Source organism: Hemiscyllium ocellatum, chromosome 3, assembly GCF_020745735.1.
Source record: "Hemiscyllium ocellatum isolate sHemOce1 chromosome 3, sHemOce1.pat.X.cur, whole genome shotgun sequence".
Lineage (NCBI taxonomy): Eukaryota > Metazoa > Chordata > Chondrichthyes > Orectolobiformes > Hemiscylliidae > Hemiscyllium > Hemiscyllium ocellatum.
In genome coordinates, this window is record NC_083403.1 from 39,964,050 (window position 1) to 39,985,466 (window position 21,417).

The window sequence follows — 21,417 nt, forward strand, 5'->3', positions numbered from 1 at the left end:
ATTTTGATACACAGCACATTAAATTGCTTATACTTTAACATGTAACATATTAGAATTCCATTGAAGAAGTAAAAAGTGAGGTCTGCAGATGCTGGAGATCAGAGCTGAAAATGTGTTGCTGGTTAAAGCGCAGCAGGTCAGGCAGCATCCAAGGAACAGGAAATTCGACGTTTCGGGCACAAGCCCTGCATCAGGAATGAGGAAAGTGTGTCCAGCAGGCTAAGATAAAAGGTAGGGAGGAGGGACTGGGGGAGGGGCGATGGAGATGTGATAGGTGGAAGGAGGTCAAGGTGAGGGTGATAGGCCGGAGTGGGGTGGGGGCGGAGAGGTCAGGAAGAAGATTGCAGGTTAGGAGGGCGGTGCTGAGTTCGAGGGAATCGACTGAGACAAGGTGGGGGGAGGGGAAATGAGGAAACTGGAGAAATCTGAGTTCATCCCTTGTGGTTGGAGGGATCCCAGGCGGAAGATGAGGCGCTCTTCCTCCAACCGTCGTGTTGTTATGTTCTGGCGATGGAGGAGTCCAAGGACCTGCATGTCCTTGGTGGAGTGGGAGGGGGAGTTAAAGTGTTGAGCCACGGGGTGGTTGGGTTGGTTGGTCCGGGCGTTCTAGAGGTGTTCCCTGAAGCGTTCCGCAAGTAGGCGGCCCATCTCCACAATATAGAGGAGGCCACATCGGGCGCAGCGGATGCAAAAGATGATGTGTGTGGAGGTGCAGGTGAATTTGTGGTGGATATGGAAGGATCCCTTGGGGCCTTGGAGAGAGGTAAGGGAGGAGGTGTGGGCACAAGTTTTACATTTCCTGCGGTTGCATGGGAAGGTGCCGGGAGTGGAGGTTGGGTTGGTGGGGGGTGTGGATCTGACGAGGGAGTCACGAAGGGAGTGGTCTTTGCTGAATGCTGATAAGAGAGGGGAGGGAAATATATCCCTGGTGGTGGGGTCCGTTTGGAAGTCGCGGAAATGACGGCAGATGATACGCTGTAAACGGAGGTTGGTGGGGTGGTAGGTGAATATTCACCACACATTTGTGTAGTATTTTTCCCATTATAAGTTCTCATGTCTACATTTAATATGAATATCTGCCTTAGAGACTTCATCATTCTAACATCAAGACACTGCGTTCACACAATATTTTTCAAAATGCTTTCTCAATTTCTTTTTATTTTGAGTTATATGTGGAACTGTCATTGTCCATTCACGCTTTCTTGTCAGTACCAGAATCTTCTGCCTTTATTTCAAAGTTGTCCAAAATAGTTAGACAAATACTTGCTGCTAAATGAACATCCAAAAGATCAAAACTTAAAACTTTGCAAGATTAAGATATGACAGATGCTGAAAATTAGACATAAAAACAGAAATTGCTGGGAATACTCAGCAGCTCAGGCAGAATCTATGGAGGTTTATGTTTCAGGACAATGATGTTTCATCAGAATGCTGAAAAGTTGGAAACATCATAAGTTTTAAGCAAGTGAAATTAGGGAGCATAGAAAAAGAACAAAACAAACTCCAGGTTAGGGTTAAAGACATGAGATATTATATGTTTTGAGGCTACGGTTAGTGATGGAAGATAGTAGGTTGAATAAAATAAAGTGTTAGATGCAATCATCCCAATTTCTGAACAATGGCATGTAAGTTAGGAAAATCATGTGAGATGTCCAGCAAGCACCTATCACATTGACTTCATATGTCTGGAGTTGAGGTTAAAATTGAGAGATAAACATTTAGATGGATAGGTTGGATGGGAACTTGAGAAAGTTTAAAGCTAATGGGATTGACAGGGGGAGCTATCAAGAAGGGAAATATTTACATTTGGGGGTTACCAACTGTAAGAGATGGAGCCCGAGACTCACAGTCCAAAGAGCAACCACTGTTTTCTTTTCCCCCATTGTGCTGTAGATGACAGAATGGAGCTACCAGACCTTGGGTGAGTAAAGCAAATGTTTTTTTCTGTGGAGGGGGGATTTCAATTTTAAGTGATGTTTGGCCATTTAAAGGCTAACAATGTTACACGGCCACACAGCTGAAACAACCTGTAAACACTACATGCTGAATGTTAAATGTAAACACCAACAGTCAAAATCCTCACCCCCAAGCACTCTTGATCATATCATGCAACATTACAGATCAATCCCAATAAAGACTCTGATGGGCAAGCAATGTTTAACAACCTGGAAAGATTGGGCCTAGTTGCCAAAGTAGGGAACTCCTTTCAAGTTCCCATAGGCTGCACATTATGCAGGAATATCTTACTTCACATCTCGGACTATGAAACATTGTGTAGCACTATGGATGGCTCGGTTGTTACCTTCAGTCTAACTGTGGTTAAGCAGGCATTTGCTCAAAACTGATGATGAGTGTTGAACATATATTTGTAAATGTGATAATGTGTTTATAATGATGGGTCACTCATGCCAACCATCTGCCCTCAGACAGTCTTCTTTCTTTCCCTCCCACTATGTCTCAGTGCAACCCCATGTTCCTCAGCTGGGGTAGAGGGAGCCTGCCTTTCAGTGATTGTGGTTGGCCTTGAAGTTTGGCTGGGCCACTCTGGGGATGTTTGTGATTAGAGGGTCCAGGCATACTGAAAATGGCCTCTCTCCTTGACTTGAACTCACCCAGGGCAGAAGGTGGCAGGTTGGGCATACTGAAGGCCTGTCCATAGCTGGAGTGTCCTGGGACGACACTTTGAGAGCCTGTATGCAGTTCATCTCTCCTTGGATGGCCACTGGCACTGTCCTGTCTCCTTGTGAGGAAGAGGTGCCAGGCCTGAGGTCAAGATCAATCATATGCCTGTTGCCTTGCTGTTGGTGATGGACACCAATGGCTAGAATGATGGAGTGCAGGTCTATGTGTATACTCAGCAGACTCTGAGACCACTGAACCTGGCTGTGCATGACAGCCGCTAACCTGTCCATGGAGAGAGAGATATACTCACATGTCTGAGGCAGCAGGGTCCCAACTGCATTGCTGTGGTCCTGCAACTTTTGTGCTAGTATACCCTGTGCCCTTGACAAAGCTGCCGGCTGCTCCTGTATCTGCTTATGGGTGCCAATTAGGTCATGGATTGTGGACATCACGGTATCCTCTCCTGCCTGGGCTCGAGCAAGTGCCTGATCTCCTCGTCTTTGGCTATCTGCAGAGTCATGGGAGTGGTGAACCCATCAGCAGGATCTCCCAACTCTAAAGTCGCTATAACACCCACCGAGGTGTCAGTATCTGAGTTGTTGGAAGGTGCAAGAAGCAGCATTAATGGTGCTTCCTCAGAAGTGAAAGAGCCAATATCTAGTGTCACTATCCTCTTGACTGTGAAGACCATGCTAATGTCACTGTACCTGCAGCAGGTAAAAGAGCAAGTGCATCACAAAGTTGTGGCATATTAAGAATACATTCACATGCTGGGTAAAAGGCTTTTGCCCGAAATCTGACGAAGGGCTTTTGCCCTAACCATCGGTTTTCCTGCTCCTCGGATCCTGTCTGACCTGCTGTGCTTTTCCAGCACAACTCTAATCTTGACTCTTATCATGAAAATGCTGAGCACTTCCATGTACGGCTAGTGGGTGAATAGGGCTAGCATCAGATTAGTGGGTGCCATAGGAATGTGGTGCCCAGTTAGCTCTTCCAGCACCACTGATCCAGAATGCCTAGTTAGTAAGGCATATGTACAGCAATCATGTCAGAAAACATGCTGGACCTCATGGAGGCAAACATTCCATGAAGCTTGATGTAAATAGCACTTAGTTGATTTCTAGTGAGATTTAGGCCAATGAGTTTAAAAGAGGTGTGAATGAAAATGAATTTGAAAACAAAAACAAGGGAATAAAGCAGAAATCAAATCTGCTCAATGATAGGAAACAAAAACAGACAAATAAAAAGTAGAATTTACAGTTGCAACAGTAAAACTTAACATTCAGTCTGTAAAATGCCTCGTTGCAAGATCAGATGCTGTTCCTCAACCTCCAGGTGAGCTTACTAGAACATTGTGGTAGGCTGAAGGCAGAAGTCAGCACAGCAGCAAGGTGAAGAGTTAGAATGATACCCACCCAAAAGCTTGCAGTCATGCCTGCAGTCTAAATGCAAGGTGTTCCATAAAGTGATCACCCAATCTGTAGTTGATTCCCCCACAGTGTAAAACACATTTGTACTAACCCATTGACTCTCAGTGCTACCTTGACTACAATTCCTTAAACTCTGAGGTTTCAAATCATTTTTCTTGTCTCCTTCACATCTGTAGTGACAATGCAAACTTCCATAGCAGTGATTTCAATTAATAATTCCCGCTGTCCACCCAGCATCATTAACCTTGGTAGACAAGGTAGTCAGCTGCTCGCATTCTTCCTTTCTTTCTCAAAATCATACTCATCTTGTCCTCATCTTCAGCCCCACCAGGGTCTGTATTTAATGGATCATCTTTTTTGGTTTCTGCTATCCCAAGCATGATGTCACCACAAAAAACAACTTCTTCTTCCATCCTTTCCAGTATTCTCGGAGGATCTGTCCTTCAAAACATGGTCCCCCGTCAATGAACACCCCCAGCAGCCCATCCCCTTTCTATGAAGAAAATAGGACATGCAAGACCTGCCTTTTTTAGCTCCTCTGTCCTCGTTGCCCTAAACATATCTTCCACGTGTAAAAGTGGTTTATATGTACTTTTTTCAATAATGTATGTATTGTCTATAATATGATCGACAAAGGCTGTTAACTATATATAACTATGTTAGTGTCCTGATTATTTAGATTTGAATGACAGATCTCTACTCTGATGCTGGTGGAAATAAAGCCAAATAGATCTAGACAAGTTCTATTTGCAAAAATAACCGTCAGCTTCCAGCTGTCCACCATTTCAGCACACCACTGTCTTCCCTGGCCAATGTTTCTATTGAAGGTTCACTGCAGTTCACCTGGAGACCATGCAGCCTTCAGGACACAATATTGAGTTCATTAATTTTAGGATGTGAACACCTTCTTCCATTTTGGTTACTCACCACTACCCAATCCCAGGCCCTGTCCTGACATGGACAGCTTTCAGTACAGCTACATGTGGTCCCCATTATCAGCTTTTCTCCTTCCCTGGCTTACCATCATCCAATCCATTGTCTGCCTGAATGTCTTTCTCTCCCTCTGGGCTTTGGCTTCATCTGTCATTTCTCCTTTACACAATCCAATCCTCCCTGTCTTCAGCATATATAACATTTCCAAGTAACTGTCAGTTCTGAGGAAGGGTGACTGGACCCAAAATGTTAACTCTGCTTTCTTTTCCCCAGTATTGAGTTTTTCCAGCAACTTCTGTTTTAGCTTTAGATCTAGATAGGCTTTGGCGTATTCATTAATATTCCCTGTCCTTATTAATTATTTCCATAGTAACTGTTACTCATTGGTTTTGAGTGCTATGATTGACATGTGAAACAAAGATGACTGAAAAGTCCTAAATTGTATCGACCCACCTTAATTGTTCTTTCAATTTATGAATCCGAACAAGGAATACCATCAGGATGTCAAATTGAGAATGTGGTTCCTGAGCTACAAAAAAAGCTTAAAAATTACTGACAGGATCAGAAAAGGAATATTAGGGCTTAGTAATTTTCTTTCTCTATTTATTATAAAATTAATAAAGATATACAGTCAAGACATGTAAATAGTAGAATAGCAGTAAATACATACTACAGTCAGTATGAATAGCTTTTACTTATGAATAATCAGCAATTGTAAATTACAAAAATCTGAATCATGTCACAGGCACATGAAATGAATAAATTTATTCCAAATATTCAATTGTTCTGCTTGTTTATTCAGCTAAATAAAATATTGTACCAAACATTGAATCCTGAGCAAACAGGCAGGGAACTTTATTGAAACATTCCACTCACAGGTGTGGCGTACTTCAACACACTTTATAGATTATAAATTGTTATTTCAGATAAAATGTATACAATTTGACCTATTAAAAAATTACATTGATTATACATGTACAAAGCCTACAATAGCCACAAATTGCTTTGGCACTCTTGTTGAGTGATTAAATAAATGTAGACTACAATAAATATTTCTGGAGATAAAAAGTGCTTAAGCATTGTAACGATCACATTGGAATGGTAAGAATTAACAGAATGACCCTGCCATCATTGTGTTTCATTTTGTGTGGTTACTGTGAGCCTTTCATATACTATAATTTTGTAACCTTTGTAACTTCAGTCACCTAATGTAAACTCCTTTTCTAATAATGGAACCACTGACATTTGTGAATAATGTTTTATAAACTATAGGTATATTCAACATTATCATCATGGATCATTACATGGGTGAAAGTCACATAGTCCCAGAATGCCCCCGGGGTCTGCCTTGTGTTTAGCAGGGGTAGCCTTTACGAGCATATAACTCTGGTTTGGGGTCTGTGTGTATAGAACTGCACATTTAGGTGAGATAATGGTGCCTGCAAGACTGTCACTAATAAATGTTTTGAACATGACTGGGGAGGATGAGATAAAAGGTGTTCTTTACTGTGCATTATTCTGTATGCAGTAGACTAAAGTTTGCACTGCCTTGGTCTTTTTAACAAATACTTCAAAACATTTTTCTTCAGCATGCTAAGTACTGATTAAGGTTTCTACAGGAAACTGACTGAACCCTATGTGAAGCAACTCAAGGGCAGTCAAGGCTGGAAGTTAGTGCTGATGAGAATAGTGAACAGACATCTAACATATTTGGTTAACAGTCCTTAGTTTCGTACTTAAAACTAATTAATAAGTGTCATAATTAAAGCAGTGGAGGACTGCCACATCAACTCCTCAATGAGTTTTATCAACATTCAGGAAAGGGAATGTTTTACACTTGCTCAGTAACTTTGGGAAAGTCTGCCTAACGCATATGTTAATGATTTTGGTATTAGTTGAACAAGGCACAGCATTGAAAATTGTAACTGTTATCCAAACAAGAGATATAATCATTTCTTTACGAGACCAAATGAAGTTGCAAATGGGCATTGACAAGAGAGGATCCAGGCTGAAATATCACGGTAACAGACTGAATTTGATGTCAGTGAATATAAAATGATATATTTTAATAAAAAGATTGTAACAGTGGCTACGATCTACTTGAAATGCAAGTAGACTTGGTGTTTTTGAATAGTGGAGGACTTGATCAAGCAGGTTGAAATAACATTAAAGGCAACACATCAAGTCTACTTTAAAAAAGTCAAATAGAATTCTACTTTTTTTCAAGAGAAACAAAATCCGAGTGGTAATGATATTATACTGAAAATATTAAGAGGATCTCTGCCCAATAGGGAAGTTATTTTAGGGAGGATACAACAGGATACTGCTGGTTATGAAGAAATATAAGGATGAAGATAATGTGAAACAATTTGTTTTCTTAATGAGGACATATATAAAGTGGCAACATGGTCAAAGTATTTAGAATCATGAAAGATTGGAACAGAAAGGATAGCAGCTGAGTGTGCTACAGTAGTTGGGCAGTCTGGAATGAAGAATGCAAAATTGAATGTTAGAGATTTTCAACAGTAAGCATGGGAAAATTCTTTACATAGCTAACTTGGAGATTGTGAAATTCACTTCCAGTGTTGGGATTTGTGGCAGAAGAAAATGCAAACTATGTTGACCCGGGCAGGAGTTTCATGGGAATACCATCACTTCCAAGTTCCCTAATGCGCTATCCTCACTTGGACATATATCACTATTCCTACATTGTTACTGGATAACATTTTGGAAGTCCCTCCCTAACAACAAACCACATAAATTATAGCTAGTGAAGAAGTCCCAACATTATGCTGTCAAGAGCAAAGAGCATGACCAATAAATTTCAGCCTTATCAACAGTGTTGACATCCAAAGAAATGTAAGAAAAGCATCCAAAATATATTGGATAGATGTATGAAGGAAAAAACTGCAAAGGGATACAGAAGCAAGGGCAATTTGGATAATCTGCTCAAATGCAATGAAAGATACCAATAGAACTGGCTGATTTGTTTGTGCAACTTCTCTGTATTTCTCAGTAGATCAAAAACTGTGTCAGTTCATTACACGGGTAATCTCATCACTTTTATAATCTTTTGTCGATCTGCTCTAAGAAACACAGGAAGGTTTGCCTTATTTTGGGAATATTAAACTTTGAAAGATAACACTTTTAAAATTTCACTACAAATAGTCAACAATCAGAATTTTCTTGCCCATTTATCCTTATTTTGTCATATTGCTTAAACAAAGTCTAGTCTTAATATTTCACCTTTCTTGTCTGACTTTGACTGTAATGCTGGTGTTAACACTGGTAGATTTAGATCTGTTGGTTTCTGCGGTGCCCTGAGCTGAATGCAGTCTCTTTTGAATATGTTGCTGCTGAGAGAAGCTTGTGTCCTCTCCTTGGACTGACGCAGACTCTTGAATATCAACGTCTGTTGACGAGAAGGTGGTAAAAAAGTATGTCTCCCACTACTGACCAAAAAGGGTGATGACACATTTGTCCCATGATGTGGTGTTCCAAACCAATTGATTTTTTGACTGAGTTTATCTTTGAAAATACCTTGCTTGAGTTTTGGCAATGGGGATAGCTGAGGTGGGTCAATTATTGCAAAATTGCGTCCATCTTTCTCCGAATACCTCCAATTTGCTGTTGTAGATTGGTCTTCTGTTGCTTGGAGAAGATCTTTAAATCTGGTTTCATGATGGGCTGCAGGGCTTCTGTTGTGTCTTTTGCTCTCTAGCGAAGATCTGGGTGTTTTTTTGCCAGGACTGTCCATTGTTTGTTTGAGATTCCATTCAAACTCCTGTTGATTTATTGGTTGCAAATAACCACCCTGCTTTTGTTTTTGGAAGTCTTGTTTTTTAACTGCTCCACAGGTTTCTTCTGTTTTGCCTTGAAACTCGGAACTTGCTTCGTCAAATATCCCTCTAGATGAAGACTTGGGAGGCCCAAGGTACACCATTTCCCGACTGGCAAAATTAGAAACTGCAAGTGATAGAAAATGTTTTACACTTTTTGAGTTGTTAACTAGATCTTAATGGAAATTAATTTTCATCTTGATAACTCTTCTGTCAAGACCTCAGAAAGATGAACTAAGCTTATTTCATTGAGAGAGGTACTCCAATGTGACTGAGACTTAGATCTAGATGGATAGCCAAACTATCTCAACAAGAATGTGGAAGAGTTCTGAGCACTGGAAGTCATGCTTTTGCCTACATCATTACCAATATATGCAGGGTTATGTTTGTGGTCATCCCAGGCATTGTGCATGTGCGTTTCCTGGAGACAAATGGTCATTCCAATGGCTGCATGTCTCCATTTGAATCAAGTTTTTGTATCAGATGTCATTGGTGGTAGTGGGAGTGGTGGTGGTGGAGGGGTTGGTTGAGTGGCTTTTAGAGGGGGCCAGGTATTCATGCGGATTACAGATAGTAATCTAATATATGCCCAAAAGTACATAAAACCATTGGAACTGTCAAAGTTGATAATAAATTGTAAAAGTGTGCAAATGATTGTCAAACTTGTCAAAGCTACCAAAACTGTCACAGAACTGTCAAAGCTATCAAACAATTCAGAACACATATGTTTCTATAAGAGATCAGTTGAACAAAATTCTATGTATTGACTTCCTTTTTTCAAATGCAATTATTTTAAATACTGACATCCACACTATTTATGGCAGCACAGATCCTGAGGTTTGCCCATGGTGAGTACTACAGAGATTGACAAAATAAGATGGGTGCGACACATGGGTTGGCGTAAGTTGGCACTAGGATAATTCATATTAAAAACAAGTCAGATTACACTTCTACAATATTCAACCAACTCAATATAATGAAGTGGTACAAACACCTCAAATTCAAGTGTCATTAAAAATTCCATTTTTGTTTACAACAAAAATATGCTCATCATAAAGTTCCAGTTATACCTTCTGGGAAGCAGTGGTCCTGTTTTTCAAGAGAAATTGCAATCTCTTCTTCTTTAACAACCTCTTCCATTGCAGGGATATGTGTATTCTGCTGCTCCCTTGTCTCAGATTCTCTATCATTCTCCTCATGTGCCTGCTCAGCAGTTTGCTTATTGCCATGTGACGCTGATGGAAGATTTTGCTCTGGACTTCTCACAGCTGACTGTTTGCTTTGCTTCATCATTGCATTTTCTCTCTACGAATGGAAAAACAATTGTGTAACATTTGTACAAAACAACTTGCTTTGCCTTGCTTCTAGTATTAGATTACTGCAAAAGGGGTTAAGCGCCTCCCAGATATTTTATCCAAGGTGGGGGGGAGACTATGGTGCTCTAGGGCATTCAGCTCCTTGCCTTAAAAAATTATTTTTTTTCCCTAATAGTCAGAGAGAGACTCATGAGAAAGCCCATTCACTCTCCATTGGGACCACATAGACAGTCCGTAAATGGGACCCAATCATCAAAATTAGACCAATATCTCAGAGCACTGGGGAGGTGACCCAGTCTGCCTGTTTGAAAATTGACCCTGTCTCAGAGGAGAAAACTAGTTTAAAAAAAACACTACTTGTTTTTAAAGGAACAAGCTGCACCGCAACTCTACTTTGAAATACACAAGATGAATTGTACCAATACATCTTATTCACTAGTTTTACTGTTTATTTTCTTTTGGGCATACCTTAGCCAGCTCCTTCCCAGAATAAAAAGTCAAAGGATGTAGTTTTCCCATTTTGTTTGGTGAAGTGTTGGAGCGAGTGTGTTCTAACGAACGTTGCTACCCCACTACTAAGAATACCTGCCCACTCATCTGCCATTCAGCTTATTAAGAGCTGAGTCTGGGTGAGTTTATCAGTGAGTCACAAGTCATGGTCTAGATCACCATATGTTACTGTCCAATCAGAGAATGACAACTTCTAGGTCCTAAAGTTTACCACTTCAAACCTACTCCTTGGGGTATCCAGCAATAAGAAGGTGAATCTTTTATATCTTCTTGTCACAGGATGTGGTTCATAGGGAGAGAGAAAGTCAGGGGACGGAGATGGGATGGGGGGAGGGGGGGTTGGCATCAGAGGTAAGGACAAATGCCATGTCCTTGCTTTGTATCCCTGCCTCCAATTATCCCCATATAAGCAGGTCAACATGGTTTCCTAGTTGGAAGATTTGTCACCTCTCTTAAAGAAGTAAAGAACTGAGGATGCTGGAGATCTAAATTACAGAGGAACAGAAATGACTGGAGAAACTCGGCAGGTCCAGTAGCATCTGTGGAGAAAGAAACAGAGTTAACAATTCAAGTCCCATGAGCCTTCTTTCAAAGCCAATTGCTGCAGGATTGAGAAGGTTGCTCATGGTTAATTAATTCAGAAAGTGGAGAGTGGGGCTGAGTTTTGTTCCAGTTCTCAATGAACTCTTTCCTCATTTGTCACCTCTCCTACTACCACAGGAAAAGTGAAAATAGTGTCCAAAATTTCTAAGCGTCCCCATATAGCACTGATTCTCGTTAACTGGGATCAGACTTGTGTATTTTTGCTGCACTGTCACAGCTGTTTGAATGTTGTGCTACTTGCCTTTAAATAGGGAGTGGCATAGTGACTCATTGGTTAAAACTGCTAACTCACAGTGCCAGGGACCTGAATTTGATTCCAGCCTTGGGTGACTGTCTGTGTGGAGTTTGCATGTTCTCCTCGTGTCTGCGCAGGTTTCCTCTGGGTGCTCTCATTTCCTCCCACAATCCAAAGTTGTGCAGGTTAGGTGAATTGGTCATGCTAAGTTGCCCATAGTTCAGTGATGTGTAGATTAGGTGCATTAGTCGGGGGGTAAATGTAGGGTAGGGGAATGGATCTGAGTGGGTTACTCTTTTAGGGTCAGTGTGAATTTGTTGGGCTGAAGTGCCTGTTTTCACACTGTAGGGAATCTATGAATGAAGTTTAATGATTACTCTGTTGGCATCTGACGTGTTCTAATGCTGTATAGAAATTGTTTAACATGCTACAGCTTTGAGTATTTTTTTTCAGTTTGACTTAATGAGTGTGTAGTCAATAATCTTCCTCAGTTTTTTTCTGCTTCATCCTTAATTATAATAACCATTCAGCGAAATACAGCAATTAGATACAGAATGGGCTCAAAGGTGGAAGACAGAGAGTAATGGTGGAGGGCTGCTTTTCAGATTGGAAGCCTGTGACCAATGGTGTGCCACAAGGATCAGTTCTGGGTCCACTACTTTTTGTCATTTATATAAATTATTTGGATGTGAACATAGTAGGTATAATTAGTAAGTTTGCAGATGACACCAAAATTGAAGGTGTAGTGTACAGCAAAGAAGGTTACCTCACATTACAATGAGATCTTGATCAGATGGGCCAATGGGCTGAGGAGTGGCAGATGAAGTTCAGATAAATGTGAGGTGCTCCATTTTGGACAAGCAAATCAGGACAGGATTTATACAGTTAATAGTAACATCCTGGGGAGTATTGCTGAACAAAGAGACCTTGGAGTGCAGGTTCATAGCTCCTTGGAAGTAGAGATGCAGTTAGATAGGATAGTGAAGAAGGCATTTGGTATACTTTCCTTTATTGGTCAGAGCATTGAGTACAGGAGTTGGGAGGTTATGTTGCAGCTGTACAAGACATTGGTTAGGTCACTTTTGGAATATTGCATACAGTTCTGGTCTCCTTCCTATCAGAAGGATGTAGTGAAACTTGAAAACATTCAGAAAAATTCATAAGGACGTTGCTAGGGTTGGAGGATTTCAGCTATAGGGAGAGGCTGAATAGGCTGGGGCTATTTTCAGTAGAGCGTTCGAGACTGAGGGGTGACCTTATAGAGGCTTATGAGGGGCATGGATAGGATAAACAGACAAGGACTTTTCCCTGGGGTGGGGGAGTCCAGAACGAGAGAGCATATGTTCAAGGTGAGAGGAGAAAGATATAAAAGGGGCGTAAGGGGCAATCTTTCCACTCAGAGGATGGTGCGTGTATAGAATGAATTGCCAAAGGAAGTGGTGGAGCCTGGTATAATTATAGCATTTAAAAGGAATATGGATGGGAATATTGATAGAAAGGGTTTAAAGGGCTATGGGCTATGTCCTGACAAATGGGACTAGATTAGGTTAGGATATCTGGTCGGCATGGACAAGTTGGACTGAGGGTCTGTTTCTGTGCTGTACATCTCTCTATGAATCTATAACTGAAATACACAATTCAGCCCCTCGGGCCTAATTTGGCATTTTATTAAGTTAGAATATGGGTCCTGTATTTTTGATATGCAAGTTTAGCTTTCTTTACCCATTTACATCTGCCATTGCTCTGTCCACTTTACCTGATTCAAGCCTTTTTTTTTGTTCTTCCTGCAATTTCTTCACTGCATCTAGTTTGGGATCACCTGCACATTTGACCACTTTGCACTGAGTCTCTGAATTTCACATAATTGGAAGCATTCATTGTCCCAATACTGAAATCTAACTGGGCCACTCAGTACATTACTCCTTCTGTTGGAATTCCTTTCAGCCATTTTCCCATTCATTTGTAAATTTATCCTGAATTACTGCAGCTTTGAGTAAAAGCCTTTCCTGTGGAACTTTAGCAAGAATGTTTTATGGTTTAGATACTCCAGATTAGAAAGCTTTCACAGAATAACTGGGTCAAGATTGCTCAGACAGTGTCTTATCATTCTGAATCCATGCTGACTGTTGTCAACTTCATTGTTGTCCAGGTAATTCTCAAATTCACTACAAAACTACTAATTCTATTACTTTAAATGGTGGGTGTCAAATTGCATAATTCTGCTTGTGACTTAATTTAAATATGAGGACCGAATTAACCTGATGTCTATCAATAGATAGACGTCTCTAGAATGTTCATTAACTAAATCTTAATGATTGTCAACATTTTACATATCAGCTTAGTCTGTTTTAGCACACCTAACAGAAATATCATCTACCTCTGCTCATTTAATCTCACTAACAACTTGTTTTCATGTATATTGAAGTTGCACTTTGGAAATGGGGAGATATAGGGAGAGGTACTATGAAGGGGTCTGCTACTCATCTTTTTAAACTTTAGTGGAAGGCCCAGAAAAAATATACCAGCTAAATCAGCTAAAGCTTCAGTCTAAGGAGTCTCAGGGAAGAAATTGAAAGGACATGAATACATTCAGGTTTATAGGCCTATCAGAGTTATCATTATTCTATTATTTAGAGATCTTCATTTACCCTTTTGACATTTACTCAGGTTTAGCTGGAGATATCATAGCACAAATGAGTCAACAATTGCCCAAGTGCCAAATTGCACAGCAGATGACATATCACTGATCTCACCTGAGGATCTTGTATCAGGTTATGACTGTAAAGGATCCAAAATGGAATGCATTCAAGCATTGTAACCCTGGTTCTCAGTAGGTACTCACCCACAGCACAGGATCACCCACAATGCAAAATAAGTTAGCTGGTTATTCCTTAAGAACACAGTGAAACCTGTCTGGGGAATTTGAAGATCAGTGCTGAATCATGGTGATGATATGCATGTTTTAATTTTAAGGAAGCTTCAGAGTTGTTTCCTTATGACACAACTGTCATCCTTACTGTCCACCAGATGCTGCTAGGCAGGAGGCAATTAAAATTACATAGGCTATATACCCATCGTGGAGTGGACTTTCCTTGACTTTAACCTGCTCAGTCAAGCAGTGGGAACAGGCACCTGCCTAAATCTGGACCACTAGAATTTTACATTGGCATTTTGGGTCCCAATGATGATATTGAGATGTGGCAATTTTAATTCCGTTATATGATTGAGAAGAGCCAAAACACATTCCAAAACTATTTATTCTTTCTATAGTCTTCTCACGTCCCACAGAAACATCTGTTTCCTGTGTCCACAAGCCCAGCCTCTTCACAGTGAAAGGCAATTGGAGGCAGACCAAAATGGTCTTTTCTTCACAGGACATCACAGTTCTTCATTAAATACCACAAATGCTGATACCAACACCACAGGCCACACTTCATGGGACAATTCCAGTAACCCATTCTGCCCACTATCAAGTTTTGACAGGCAACCTCTGAATCATGCAGCTTTCTGTCACTCTCTGACACACAGCCTGCGTGGCTAGTGTAGGGTAAAGGAGGTCCTGGCAATAACGTACCACAGGACTTACCTCTAGTTCATATTGCTAATCTCTCAAAATGTTCAGAGTTACAAATGGGAACAGAGGTAGGCCTATTACAAACAGAAACAGGAGTAGGCCATTCAACTCCTTGAGTCTGCTCCTCCATTTAATAAAGATCATGACTGGTCTGATTTTTAACTTTAAATCTGCATTCCTGCCCACTCCTGATAACCTTGCCAAGAATATTCCACCTCCACTGAAAAATATTCAAAGTCTGTTTCCACCAACTTATTGGGAAGAGAGTTCCGAAAACTCATGACCCTCCTTGAGAAAACATTTGCCTCATCTTTGCTTTAACTGGGTGATCCCTACTCTATACTCTCATGTAAGAGGAACCATTCTCTCACACACCTACATTGTGAAGGCCCAAGCAGGCTATATCTGTTTGGCACTGACACCTGTTTGGCTATAGTATAGCAGTATTCATTCCCAGACCTCTACCTCAAATAAGCAGTAAAAACCTTCTAAAACTAGGAGGTAGGCAGGATGCAGGAATGTTGTTTCTCCTGGCTAGGGCTTCCAGAACAATGGGCTATGGTCTCAAGACAGGCAATAGGACACCATAGTAAAGGAGAAATTTCTTCACTTAGAAGATGGCGAACCTGTGGACACCTCCAACTCCACTATGGTGGTAAGTTGCTGAATATATTTAAGGAAGAAATAGAATTTTAGAAGCTAAAGGCATTAAAAGATATTTGGAAGAGAGCAGGATATGGCGCATGAGCCTTGATCATCTTGAACGTTGGAGCTAGGTCAATAGGCCAAGTGGCCTATGTTTCTATGTTTCTACGAGATAAGGAATATCAATGATCCTGCTGAGTTGGCCTTTTGCTGGGGGAAATGTTTTCTACCTGATCAACCCATAGAGTTTTAGTTGATAAATTCCATACTCTTGACACAATTTTCTATGCAGTGAAGAAACGACAAAAATTGTGGATAATAAATCACAAACAGATTAGAAGAAACAGACACTATTTTTCAATAAAGAGGATTGATCTAACATTCTAGAAAGAGCTGCAAAATGAAAAGGTAAGCGACATTTTGTACCTTTTTGTTTTTTATTCCTTTTTGGTATCGAGCCAGTTTTTTCAGTAACAAATAATAAGTTGCCATGTTGGGGGATGGCCTGTTATTGATCAATGTGTTAGTAATCTCTTTAAGCCCAAAGCCTGTTTTCTCAGCCATAAAGTTTAAAACCATTGAGTTCAATTCATCCGAACGCAGTCTAGAAAATAAAGACATTATCACACAATGAGGTTATTGCCAGGATGTCAGTAAATCTTGATTTTCCTGCATTATACCAAACATACTTGAATTTCTGCAGGTTAAATAAAATAACTGCTGGTAGTTCTTTTCTAACTTTGAAACAACTTTTTTGAAATAAAGTAAGTGATAATATGATTCCTAAGAAAAATAAATTACCACAATTGAATACTTGTAAGAAATGTTATGTAGGTTCAACATAAGTTCAGTGGTTAAAGAACAATGTCTTTAGTGCAAAATTATTGGAGTCAATTTTCTGGACGCTTAGGGGTTTAAAGTACACTTGAAGGGCTTCATTAAAGTTTCCTTGTTTTTTTAAAGAAGTTAATTTTTGTAGACTGGACCTTAGCACCAAAAGCATCTTCCCTTTAAAAATGAAGTAAAGAATGTAAGTGAACTATCAAGGAGGGAATGGGCGTATAGCAACCAATACACTTTTCTATGGAAATAAGGAATCCATCTCAAGATAGTGGATGTTTAACATCATCAGCTTCAACATATGCTGCCTCTCCTCACTAATTGTGGATGAAAATCAAACATTTTCCCCTTTTATCCCAGTGCCTCCATCTCCCCTCACATGCAGCTCTAGAAACATCCAGTGGTGTAAGTTAAATGTGATACAGTTGACCTTACTATGTTGCATACCTTCAATAGAAAATCTGTCATAAAATGAAATGATACTTAGAACTTACTTAGTATGGAAAGGCTTGAAGAAGTTGTGAGGTGCCAGTGTTGGATTGGGGTGGACAAAGTTAAAAATCACACAACAGTCCAAAAGGTTGTTTGGAAGTAGTATAGTACAATGAAGAAACACAAGACTTAATAGCAATCTAGGTTTGTTCAATACATCGCATCAGTTGTATGACACTGATCTCTTGCTATAAATTTTGTCCGATGTTCCTGCCCCACCAGCTACCTGACAAAGCAGCAGCGCTCCGAAAGCTTGTATTTCCAAATAACCCTGATGGACTATAGCCTGGTATTGTGTGATTTTTAACTTTGAAGAAGTTGGGAAGAGTTTGTTTGCTGAAATATTTTTTGATGCCTCAATATACCTCACATGCATCTTTGATGCTTAGCATATGAACGGATTGGATTTGAGAACAAAATTTTTCCTGAAGCAACATGATTGTTTTTTCAAAATCTTATTTGTAACACATTTATTTTACAAAGTTTCAGAGGTTCCACAGTTCACTTTTCGTAAGTACCTGTTTTTGTAAACAACCGATTGGAGTGGTCTTCGAATGAAGCCTTCATTTAACCACTTTTCTTCCATTGCTTCTCTGACTGTGGGTCGTTTGGTTGGGTCAGGCTCAAGCAAGGAAAGCATAAAGTGTACAGCCCCTGTTGAGAAAAGCACAGAGGTATGAGCTACATTCCTGGGGTGACTGATATGACAAATAGATGGAGGCTACGCATCATGTTTATGATAAAGCTTGAGGGCTTCCACTCGGTCTCAGCCAAAACACTAAGTCTTCAACAAATAATAATCAGAATTCCACCTGTTTGTATCCGCCTTCATTTATATTCCAAGACCATGGTGGAAAAAAGACCTGTTTGCTTGCAGTTTTGTAGATAAAATCATCCTGTTTATAGCTTTCGCTTAATAAGAAGGCTTGAGACATATATCATACCTAATCTTCCTTAGAGCATGACAGACAACAGTTTAGAACCAGCCAATTACGCTTACCCCTTTCCAAAAATATTTAAAATTATGGGTAAATGTGTACTAAAGTCATCAGCTGGACATTACCATTGACTGGAAACTGAGCTGAATTAGCAATACAAATGCTATGGCAACAAGCACAAGTCAGAGGTTAGGAATCCTGAAGTGAGTGAATGGAATGTTGGCTCTTATAATTAAATAAATAGAGTATAAGGGTCAGGACATGTTGTTGCAGCTATACAATGTATTGGTAAGACCATACCTGGAGTATTGTGCACAGTTTGGTCCCCTTATTTGAGGAAAGATGTAGTGAAGGCAGTTCATAGGAGGTTCACTAGATTGATCTCAGAGATGAGGGGTTTGTCGTATGAAGAGAGATTGGTCAGTTTAGACCTATATTCTCCAGAATTTAGAAGAATGAGGGGAGATCAAATTGAGGCATTCAAGATGATAAAGGGTGTGGATAAAATAGACATGGTGCAGATGCTTCCTTTTGTAGAGCATTCCAGGATGACAGGCCATAGTCTTAGAATAAAGGGTAACACATTTAAACCAGAGTTGAGGAGAATCTACTTCTCCGAAAGCGTTGCAAATCTAGAATCCACTTCCCCAATGTCTGGTGGATGCTGGGACAGTGAGTACATTGAAGGAGGAGTTAGATTTTTAATTGGTAATGGGTTGAAAGGATATGGAGAGAAGGAAAATGGGGGTGAGGAGCATATCAGCCATGATCAAATGGCAAAGCAGATCGAAGGGCCGAATGGCCTAATTCTGCTCCTATATCTTATGAACTTACGAATCCCCTGACTGCTCAAAGTCTGTCTACCAACTACGAAGCACAAGTCAAGAGTGTGCTGGAATAATCCTCACTTGCCTGAATGAGAGCAACTCCAACCACACTCAAGAAGCTCGATACCAGCCAAGACAAAGCAGCTCACTTGACTGTAACTCCATCCACCATCTTTAATGTTCAATCCCTTCACCACCAACATATAGTGGCAGCTAGTGGCTATAAGATGCACTGCAACAAGACATGAAGGCTTCTTCAACTGAATCTCGCGAACCCATAATCTCTTCCATCTAGAAGGTCAAGGGCAGTAGTTGGGAATGCCACCTCCAAGTTCCACCCCAAGCCACATAGCATCTCAACTCCATTATTTAAATAGCACCCTGGCTCCTACTCAAACTTCATTCTGAATTGAGATCATTATCTTAGCAGACACTGCGGTGCTCTTGCTGAATGCAATTCTGGTCTCCTTCCTATCGGAAAGATGTTGTGAAACTTGAAAGGGTTCAGAAAAGATTTACAAGGATGTTGCCAGGGTTGGAGGATTTGAGCTATAGGGAGAGGCTGAACAGGCTGGGGCTGCATTCTATGGAGTGTTGGAGATTGAGGGGTGACCTTATAGAGGTTTACAAAATCATGAGGGTCATGGATAGGATAAATAGGCAAAGCCTCTTCCCTGGGGTCAGGGTGTCCAGAACTAGAGGGCAAAGGTTTAGGTGAGAGAGGAAAGATATAAAAGAGACCTACGGGGCAACGTTTTCACACAGAGGGTGGTATGTGTTTGGAATGAGCTGCCAGAGGAAGTGGTGGAGGCTGGTACAATTGCAACATTTAAAAGGCAATTAGATGGGCATATGAATAGGAAGGGTTTGGAGGGATATGGGCCGGGTGCTGGCAGGTGGGACTAGATTGGGTTGGGATATCTGGTCGGCATGGAGGGTTGGACCGAAGGGTCTGTTTCCATTCTGTACATCTCTATGACTCTTTGACTCTATGAATGTATTGTCTTTCAAATAAAATGTTAAATTTTCTTCTTCAAATTAAAGAGTTTAGAGAGTGAACAGGAAGTGTGATTACACCACAGCTCACAGTGAGAAAATATTTGATACTACCGACAACAATGCTGTCTGTTTTTGTTTAGGCGACTTTGGCAGGGTGGTCAGAAATTGTAGGTAGAAGTGGGTACTGCAGATGCTTGATGTTTGCCCAAAACATTGATTTTTTTCTGCTGCTTGGATGCTACCTGACCTGCTGTGCTTTTTCAGCACCACTCTGATCTTTGTCAAAGATTGTGCCTATTTAGGTTCCCCAGCTTAAACAGTAAGCTGGGATCACATTCATTAGCAGTAATCAATCAGTAAACTAAGACAGCAAAGAAAATTATCACAGCTGACTATTTCACTATTGAGGCTTCTCATTGACCACTTCATCCAAGGCCTTCAGATATGGTGCCAAGTAAGTACCAGCAATATACAGGAGAGAGGTGGCACTTAAACAAAGAACTTACATACGCATTGGAAAGTATGGGTTGGATTTTGCACGAGCTGTCTGTTATCAGGATTAAGTGGAGATCCAGACCCCACACTTGTCAGCAGAGAGGTCAGTGATGTGCTCTTTCCACGTCAGACTCCTAATTGACGTCATGTACACACTGGCAGGAGGCTTCTCAATGCTCTTGACCTGGTCAGATGGATTTGCAGCTCCTGAGCAGAGAGAACCTATCCTGGTGCAATATTTGCCCAGCAGTGATTACCTTTCCTGGCCATGACTCCCCTTTTGAGGTGTGGAGCCTTCAGTTCTGATGGACTTTTCTGGCTCTGCTTTAGTAATGGTTATCTCCATGCATAATGGGGGCAAGTCCTATAAAGCACTCTTAATTGTATTGTTAATGATCTCACCTTGCTGCCTGCCTCTGTGGTTTCGGCAGGCTATCCACCTCCTGGGAAAGATTTTTGTGGCAGGGATGCACCAGGAAGCCAGTATGATGTGGTTACCCTCACCTTTAAGCCACCACAGAGCTGTGGAAATCCAGCCCTTCGTAACTGAGCCTTTGTGCACCTTTGGTGTAACATTAGGCTGTGAGTGGTGCCAATGGCACCCTTTGGTGCCACAAAGGGCTTGACCACATGAAGAGGAACCTGGCATCATTCAGAAGTGACAGAATACAATAACCTGTCTTGGTGATGGTGCAGCTGGAAGTGTGTGGTACAAAAGAAGATGAATCCTGCATTCGGGAAGTGGGCCTGGGTGGGTGGAGTGGTGTGATGGAACCTGAATCCTATCCTGCATTGAGTGGGAGGGATGGGAGTTGGATTGGGAAGCTTGGAGGGAGGCTGCAGGAGTAACACCTAAGCAGTGGCTCCATTCCACCTATTGTCGATGGATAGCGAGGAGGTGGCGATGGGAGGGGACGAGGTAGCAGAGACAACAGACCCAGCAACCCAGCCTCCGAGCATAACCTCCAGGTATGACCTGCTCAATGTGGCACAGTGCATAGGAAGTGTTGGTGACAAGGTAGCATCAGGGAGGGCAGTCATCTCCAGCGCCCTTCCCTTCCTTTCTCCCAGCCATCCCATCACCCCCAGGTTCCTTGAAACCTCTCGGACCCAGCCTGG

At 41.1% G+C, this 21,417-nt stretch overlaps 1 protein-coding gene across 1 annotated transcript in view; it reads right to left on the bottom strand.

Moving 5' to 3' along the window:
• Positions 1-3,070: 3,070 nt before the first annotated feature.
• Positions 3,071-21,417, bottom strand: part of LOC132835254 (hormonally up-regulated neu tumor-associated kinase homolog) — a 41,892-nt gene continuing 23,545 nt past the window's right edge. Inside the window, exons 6-11 of the mRNA XM_060854644.1 lie at positions 17,558-17,693; positions 16,134-16,311; positions 9,895-10,129; positions 8,232-8,951; positions 5,439-5,514; positions 3,071-3,329 (exon numbers count right to left, since the gene is read on the bottom strand). Of these exons, the coding sequence (XP_060710627.1) occupies positions 3,071-3,329; positions 5,439-5,514; positions 8,232-8,951; positions 9,895-10,129; positions 16,134-16,311; positions 17,558-17,693 (1,604 nt within the window). The remainder of the gene's footprint in view (positions 3,330-5,438; positions 5,515-8,231; positions 8,952-9,894; positions 10,130-16,133; positions 16,312-17,557; positions 17,694-21,417) is intronic.